The following is a 9,025-nucleotide window of genomic DNA, read 5'->3' as shown; positions in this document are numbered from 1 at the left end:
AACGCAGTAGAAAGCAGTAAATAAACGCAGTAGAGAGCAGTAAATAAACGCAGTAAAAAGCAGTAGAGAAGTAGTAGTATCAGTCTGTTGACGTTAGGCAGAGAGATGGAAAATGGTAAGTATTGATAGACGGATTAATCGGGCTGATTATTTAGCATTTTGAGGTGATCAGTATCAGCCGATGTCTGCGCTCACAAGGCCGATGCTGATATCGGCATTATATATCGGCCATCGCCAGCTCTGCTCTCTAAATATCGGTATTGGCCAGTACAAGACCTGTATCGGTCGACCACTGGTAGAAAGACTTGCTGAGTGATTTATCTGTTATCTGTTGTTCGCACTCTCTGATCTGAGGGGAGGAAGTGAGTGTTGAGGGAGCAGCAGGGGATGCTGGGAGCTGGAGGAAAAGGCCATCTGTCAGTTCAGTCCTGCCAGATTGTCCGCAGACCTGTCCAACACTTTCCTGTTGTGACTGTAACGAACACTGCGGCCTGTAGGGGGCGCTACAGGCAGTTCACACTGTTAATGAGCAGCTTTCGCACTGTGTGTGTGTGTTGCAGTATCTACATGAGAACGGCGTTGTGCATCGTGACCTCAAACCAGAGAACCTGCTGTACGCCGACCTGTCACTGGACGCTCCGCTGAAGATTGGTAACATGTTTGAATAAAACTTTATTGAACAGTCTGTGATTACGGTAACAACACATACAGATATTTTACTTATATTTTAATTAATTTTTTTTTTTTTTCATTTTACATTTATTTTTAAATATTTATTGATTTTACTTTGACTTTTTAACATTTGTTAGGTATTTGTATTGTGAATGTTACTTGTTACATCTGGTATAATCCTGTTGTATGTCCATACAAGCTGAACATACAACAGGACAGACAGCAAACCATCGCTGGCTGATGTTTGGTCCGTTTATCTGGCGGACCAGGAGAAGCCTCAGTGTGTGTCAGCCTCCAGATGGCCGGTGGGCCTCCGGCTAACAGATGGAAGAAGCTCACATTCAGATTCACCACCACCTTCCTTTAGTTCGGAGACTTTCCTGCAGAGAGACACATTCTCCTCTGCCTCCACCTTCCACTGCTTCGCCTACTCGCTCCACTTTAAATAGAAACAGGAAACACATCAGGAACAGGTTTTTATCTCCAAACCTGAACAGTTAAAAGAAACTATGAACAATGTTTTCATGTCCTCCTCTCTTACAGCTGACTTTGGTCTTTCCAAAATCATCGATGACCAGGTGACCATGAAGACTGTCTGTGGCACACCGGGTTACTGCGGTGAGTTTATCACCGCTACTACACCAAGACAAAGCTGGACTAACTGTACTACATTCTGTACTACGAGTACTGGAGGGTGTAGTTGCAGTAGTAGATGGTGTAGTAGAAGTAGTAGATGGTGTAGTAGAAGTAGTAGATGGTGTAGTAGAAGTAGTAGGTGGTATAATAGAAGCAGTAGTAGGTGGTGTAATATAAGCAGTAGTAGATGGTGTAGTTGCAGTAGTAGGTGGTGTAATAGAAGCAGTAGTAGGTGGTGTAGTTGCAGTAGTAGGTGGTGTAGTAGCTGTAGTAGTAGATTGTGTAATATAAGTAGTAGTAGGTGGTGTAATAGAAGCAGTAGTAGATGGTGTAGTTGCAGTAGTAGCTGGTGTAGTTGCAGTAGTAGTAGATGGTGTAGTAGAAGTGGTAGATGGTGTAGTCGCAGTGGTAGATGGTGTAGTCGCAGTCGCTGATGTGTTTAATGACCTCAGTGTTAGTGTGATATCCTACCAGGCCGTGGTGCGTTTACTGCCCCCACAGCTCTGTGGGATTTCACGTAACTCTCAGTTAGAGCTTCTGTCAGCCATCTGGTGGCTAACAGCTCCTCTGCCTGCAGCTCCAGAGATCCTGCGGGGAAATGCCTACGGCCCTGAGGTGGACATGTGGTCAGTGGGCGTCATCCTCTACATCCTGTGAGTCCATTAACACCTCCCTGCAGACACACACACTCACAGTGGACTGACTCACTGCTGTCAGTATGGATGAAGGTTTCTGGACTTCCGTCCGTCTCATAAAGCCATTAAAAGCAATGACATAATGAACACTGCTTCCTGTTAATCTGACTTTAATCAGTGTGTTAATGGTGCTTTCAAATGGGTTTGCTGTCCATAAAGACACACTGCTGCGTTCTCTTTGCTCTGCAGGTGGAAATGTGATAGAATTGGGACATTTTAAAGTAGTTTAGTGGTTATTGTTTCAGCATTCATTTCTTGGTTGAAAGCCTTCACTAATTTAAAGAGAGATCTTAACGTAACGTTTGCTGTTGTCAGTTTTCTGATTCTCACTCACTTTGTCATGAGTTAACCCCTTGATTGAACTGGAGCACCTGTTCCCCAGACTCTGTGGGTTCGAGCCCTTCTTCGACCCGAGGGGGGATCAGTACATGTACAGCCGCATCCTCAACTGTGACTACGAGTTTGTGTCACCGTGGTGGGACGAGGTCTCCCTCAATGCCAAGGATTTGGTGAGTTTCTCAGACCCTCCTCCAGACATTCTGACATGTAGAACTTTAAGCTGAACACATTTTATTTCACATGATCAATCAATATGAAAGACTGTAAATGACTCAGACTGGTGACTTGGACTTGGAGATATCTTGAAACTTTGTCTCAAATGACTTGGATTTATCTTGAAGGACTTGAGACTGACCTTGGATCTGTTTCAAATAGCTGGACACTCGAGTTGGACTTGACTCAAATAACTTGGATTTATTTGCGAATGACTTGACTCTTGAACTTGTATGAGGACGTGTCCTGGATGTGTCTGGAATTACTTTATGCTCAACTTGGGCGGATGTTAAATGACTTAAGACTGAAAATTGACTTGGACTTGTTTTGAAAGACTAGGGATTGTCTGGAATGACTTGAAACCTTAAAAAAATCTTGTTGTGTCAGATGACATTATACTTGACTCGGACTTGCTAAGCAGTTTAAACTGAACTTGGACCTGATTCATTGTGAGTCAGTTTAAATGTATGAATGTGATTAATAACTGCAGCAGCACAGACACAGTCAGAGACTCAGGGAAGAATTATTCAGACAATGACACTGAACTGATTCTAAAATACAGCTCCAATGTATTGTTCAGATCAGTAACCTCAAAAGTTTGACTTTAGGCTTGACTTGAATGTTTCAAGACAACCTGACACTTGAACTAGAACCTGATTAATGACTTGTCAGGAAGGACTCTACTTGGACGTCTTTCATATTGCTCAGATGACTTGGGACCAACACATTTAATTGCTAATCAGACTTCCGCTACCTGAAGAGTTCCTTCCCAGACTGGTGACCTGAGCTCGGTCCTGTCCCTGTTTGTCTGCAGGTCAGTAAACTGATTGTCCTCGACCCTCATAAGCGCCTCAACGTCCGGGAGGCCCTGCAGCACCCCTGGGTGCTGGGCAAAGCCGCCCGCTTCTCCCACATGGACACCACCCAGAGGAAACTACAGGAGTTCAACGCTCGACGCAAACTTAAGGTGACGACAGCGTCTTAGTGTCGACCACTGAGTGACGAGTTCACTGACGTGTCCGTAATCATTCCTTCTTTTTGGATGTGAGGAGATTCCTGCCAGTCCTCATTATGTGTAGCTGCACTGTAAAAACAATAACTGACCTGTTTGTCACAACCCGGCTCAGGGCTGGACAAAGAGCAGGAGAACATTACGTTTATTTAACAAAACTAAAAGAGAAATGAAGCTAAAGACAAAATAAATTCAACCAAACCAAACCAAACCAGGTTGAGTTGTAAAGTTTGAGTTAGAATAGTTTTCAGCAGTGTTTTTTTTTCTGTGTGTGTGTGTGTGTGTGTGTGTGTGTGTGTCTACAGGCCGCCATGAAGGCCGTCGTGGCCACCAGTCGTATGCACGAGGGTTCACGGCGTCGTACCGACAGCTGCGAGATTCCGGGCTCGGGTACTTCCAGGCAGAGCAGCATGCAGCAGGACCCGCCTCCTGAGTCCACAAGCCCCACCCCTGCAGACAAAGAGGCCCCGCCCCCAGATCAGCAGCCGCTGCAGGAAGACGAGTCAAACCCTGGAGACCAAAGTGCCCTCAGCCCCTCCCCTCCACGCAGCCCCAAACCACCCAGCTCTGATGTCACTCCCACAGGCCCCGCCCCCTCCAGACCGCCGCTGCGAGTCGACGGGCTGCGACAAGCGTCCGTCGTCCCCAAACCCGCACCGGTCCAGCCCCGACTGCCGCAGAAGAGCTACTCCGTGGTAGAGCCCACCTCCAGGGCCGAGGCCACGCCCACGCTGGCCACGCCTCCGAGTCCCAACAACCTCAGTAATGGCTTCACGCCGGGGGCGGAGCCTGCCAGTAAGACCACCCACTGCCAGTGAGCGCAGACGCTTCAGAAATCACTCAAATTATCTCCTTAGGCTCCGCCTTCCATGACCTGAAATCATTTATTGGGACCAAATTAGACCAGAAGCACCCGGAGCCGACAACCATCCTCCACTCTGTAGCTCTGCTGGGATGCTAACATGCTAACATGCTAACAGCTGTTTGTCCCACATCAGGACGTACAGCTCGGTGGCATTGATTGGACGATGACATCCAATCACAGACCTTCTTCTTTAGACCTGCTCTTAAAGGACGATTCCACTTGTATTCTATTTGTTGTTCATTCTAACTCACAGAAAGCTACGAGCTAATGTAGCTACGAGTGTCATGTAACCAAGAGTTAGACAGCAGGAAGAGGCGGAGTCAGGTGACCTTTCAACTGTCACCTGTCGGTTTTTATTGATTTGGTTGAGCTTCCTGTTGGTCACAAACAGACGATCAGTCTGTAGTTTACTGACACTTGGTAGCGTAGCTTAGCATAACACCTGGAAGCTAGCTGTAGGTGTATGAGAGGAGGAGTTAACTTTATACTGCTGGGTCACTTAATCAATAATAATAATAATAATAATAATAATCCTCAGCATTTATTATGGACTTTCAATCTGCAAAGTAACTAAAGTTATTAAATAAAAATTGAATATTTTACCCCAAAATGAATCTATTGATTAGACAATAACCAGAACTGTTCCAGAGGTTCCTGTTAGAAATTATTGGGACTATAAAGGAGGTTTTTGAGGATCCTGATTCCATTTCTGACATTTTCTAAATATAAACTGTTTAAAGAGGAAATGAAAATATTCCCAGTGGATGATTGTGTCAGTTTAAATGTATTAATACCCCCCCCTCGTTACTGCTGTATATCAGAGTCCTATACTGGGCTCTGAGGGATGTGAGCGTCTTGCTGTCTGTTCTGATGTGGGACAAACAGACTGAGGTCTCTTCCCGCTCCGGGACGCTCAGGACGGAGCCGACTGATTGTATTTTATGAAACTTTGGTAAAGCGTCTGCATGGAGGACAGAATCTCGCTCTGGTGTTTTTCTTCTTCTGCATCCCTCTCAGTTTCCAGAGGAGGACTGGGAGGGTTCTGGTTGCTCTACGGGAGCCTGAAGAGACAATGTGCTTTGAGTTTTTTATCCTTTCTACTCTTTACTGTCGCCTCCCGCTGGCTGTGTGACGCAGCCGTAGGTAGATCGCTCTGTAGCCTGCAGGTGAGTCCCGTGTTGTGTTCATGAGCTTCTAGTAAAAACGTGTTTTTCTCAGCAGTGATGATGATCTCCTGTTTGCACTGTACATAGTTTGGTTTCAGGGTCAGTGTTCTTTGCAGCCAACGGATCTTCATGAGAAATCAGAAAAACTAAACCATTTATAACCGGGAACAAAAACCAGAGAATGGCTCGGTTTGGTTTTATTTTAAAAAGGAAAACCATTTTTATTTTCTAACAATAAAAAGAAAACTGGTCAGTTTTCATTTACTTTTTAACAAAAAACATAAAGTTATTTCATTTTCAGACAAAAATAAGAGAAAACCGTTTTTTTACTTTTATTTTTAAACCAGCGAGCCGTTGTCTGTCCTTCGCTGCAGAGTGCACTGACCTTTTATAGACAGACATCTTTACTGCTCCACTCCACCAGAGACGCAGTCCGTGTTTAGACCCCCCCAAAAAAATACCAGATTTGACCTTTGACCTTCATCCGATCTGAAACCACACATTCTACCTCTTTTTGTACAGGGGCTTCCAAAACCATAAAAAAACGTCTCTGGAGAGGAAACAAATGAGCCCAGCAGGCAGAGCTGAGGCCGCTCAGAGAGAAACACACAGATCTACGGTGGCTGAGACGGGCCAAACACAGCAGTTTGAGAAAGCAGAATCTGGTTCAGTTGGTTGCTGCAGCAGGTTGAACGGAATCAGTGGAAGTGAGAGTGGAGTTTATCTTTAAATCAGCTTTATTAAAGGTTCAAGTTCAGGCAGACAGGAAGCTGAAGGTTTATGTCTGCTTCAGTCTGGTGGCGTTCGATATACACCACCTACTACTTATCGATATAAACACGTCCCACTGGAAGGTTTTCACCGTTCGTTAACTTAACGTGAGTCAGTATTCTCTCTCTGGTCCGTATCACTGCGGCAGTATGATGGGAATCAGCTGTTTCTGGGATTTAATGTCAATAAACGGATCAATATATCAATATAACAACAACATCATGATGGCACCAGAGTCTGACGGTCTGTAAGCAAACAACTCTTAAAATGCTTGTTTTCTGAATGGAGTTTGGTTGATCAGGGCTACGCTAACTTGTCCTGGTCTGAGGAGTTATACGGGTCCTGGTCTGAGGAGTTATACGGGTCCTGGTCTGAGGAGTTATATGGGTGCTGGTCTTATCAGAGAGCTGTTTGTGTGGTCACACTGACTGGCTGCTTTGCTTTTTGTCCTGTCTCAGCCACCGTCTGTGAAAGAACCTGGGTTGAGAAGAGGAACACATTCGTCCCTGAAGGGCTTTTACCTTTAAAGAGGAACCAACCTCAACCCTATATGTTACGTAGTTTTGAGGACTGAATGGACATTTGAGTTCACCTTCAAAGGAACAGTTGTTTACTGACTGTGAACTCATTATGAATTATACAGCTCCCAGTAGTCTGAGACGTCCCCAGGCTGGAAACCCTGAACCAGACACTCAATGTTTTACTCAACTAACAGACTTTCACGTGTTCTACTGTATATTGTGGATACGTCGTTTACGGTCTTTCGTTCTGAAATGAGAAAATCAAAATGGGGAAAAAGCTCATTTATATTATAAATAAAACAAAAACGCAGAAAACAGGTCATTTTCATTTCCTGTTTTTATTTTCACTGTTATATATATATATTAAATATATATATATTATATATTAAATTAATATATATTTAATATATTTATTATAAATAAATATATATTAAATTTATATAATGATTTATAGCTTCAGCAGTGTCATCTATAACTAATATTAATGAAATAATATAAATCAACCCTGCAGAGCATATAGCCCACAGGATATATAAACTGTCGATCAATATATCAATTATATGTATTATTTATATTGTTTGTAAAAAAAATTATATTATTATTAGTTTTGAGGGTTTTGACTGTGGCCAGATTAATGTAGTCTGTTCACTACTTCCACTAGGCTTCATGTAGTCCTGGTCTTCTCTATTCTGGTTTGGAGGTCTGGTCTGAACAGGTTCTGGTCTGAACAGGTTCTGGTCTGTGGTTTGGTTCCTTTTTAAACGGTCTGCCCGTCTCCTGGTGGGCTGACGCGTCCCAGCGTTACCTGTCCACAGGTGTTAGTTGCCAAATGGATCACTGAATATCTATCTGTCATGGTAAAAGCATGCACTCTGTATATTTGGTTCAATCTATACTCTTCTGTACAAACATGAATATTTTATTCTATTTATCTTCTGAGGGACGTCGGGGGGGTTGGAGGTGGGCGGGGCTAAACTGTAAATGGTGTTTGTTTTGTGTTTGCTGAGTGAACTCGTACCTTTTTTCATTTTGAAGGACGACATATAAACTGATACACGTGTATCTCTGCATGTATTATTTAATTTCTGTTGATCATATCAGATTAAAGAACCAGAATCCTGCAGCTTATCTGGGTTCAGTCTCATTGAATTGAATGTGCAGTGAAGGACACACAGATATCTCATTGATATTATATATTATATAATATTCTATTGATCTGTATCAATAACAGCAGACAACAGCTGATCAACTGATCAATGCAGTGAACTCAATCACTGCAGGAAGTTTGATTATTTCCTGTGAATATTGATCAGAGATTAGTTTTCCTGATATATTGATACATTCTGTCTGTATTCTGTATTTTTATCAGTTTAACAATCAGACTTAACATTCTTCTTTCTGACAAATTCACTGTTTATTCTCATTGATCTATCAGCTGTTTGCTTTCTGATGCAGGACGAGGCTGTTGATCAGAGACTGAAGCTCTGTCACTGTACACTGTGATCAATAATAATAATATAATAATAATATACACTATCTCATTCAGTTTTATTCACAGAAATGAATGAAATAAAACAAAGTTGTTTTACAGCCCTAAAAATCAAGAAGACCTCGCAACCAGTGTTGGAGTGTTACTTATTACTAGTGTTAATGTTACAGTAATAATATTACTTTCCCCAGTAACTAGTAGTGTAACTAATTATTAATACAATTTGAGTAGTAATTCTTTTTTTTTTTTTTCTTATCCAGCAGTTACAGAGCAACATGATTGTTCATTTAGAGAGTCAATAATTACTTGTGGGGTTCCTCAGGGTTCTATTCTTGGTTCTTTATAGTTCTAATTAAAACTCTTTAAATTGTGTTTTTGTCCAACTGTTTTCAGCAGGAAACATCTGATATATAATCATCCTATATCATCATCCCATACGTGCACATCCAGCAGTTACGGAGCAACATGACCGTTCATTAGCAGCCATGTTTGTGTCAGCGGAAAAAAAGTCCAATATTCTCTCTGTTTCCGCTCTCTGGAAATATCTGTCTCTTTCACTATGTTCACCAGGTAGTCTCTAATTACATCAACACACCGTCAGTTCTTAAATTGTTATTATAATATTCATGAACACGTTCATAAAGAC

General features: G+C 42.6%; 1 protein-coding gene across 1 annotated transcript; it reads left to right on the top strand.

Moving 5' to 3' along the window:
* Window positions 1–560: 560 nt before the first annotated feature.
* On the top strand, window positions 561–7,205 carry si:ch73-60h1.1 (calcium/calmodulin-dependent protein kinase type IV; the record flags this gene model as incomplete). The annotated part of the gene is given in 6 exon segments (XM_035653383.1): window positions 561–651; window positions 1,216–1,290; window positions 1,886–1,961; window positions 2,386–2,512; window positions 3,370–3,522; window positions 3,873–7,205. Coding segments are annotated over 6 exon segments (1,035 nt in total), but the record flags the coding sequence as incomplete, so codon positions are not given.
* Between the last annotated feature and the right edge of the window lie 1,820 nt (window positions 7,206–9,025).

The sequence above is a fragment of the Morone saxatilis genome, unplaced genomic scaffold, assembly GCF_004916995.1.
Source record: "Morone saxatilis isolate NCDOM2014 unplaced genomic scaffold, NCSU_SB_2.0 Contig12, whole genome shotgun sequence".
Taxonomy (NCBI): domain Eukaryota; kingdom Metazoa; phylum Chordata; class Actinopteri; family Moronidae; genus Morone; species Morone saxatilis.
The sequence above is the reverse complement of the archived record's forward strand: the minus strand, read 5'-3'. Positions and strand labels throughout refer to the sequence as shown.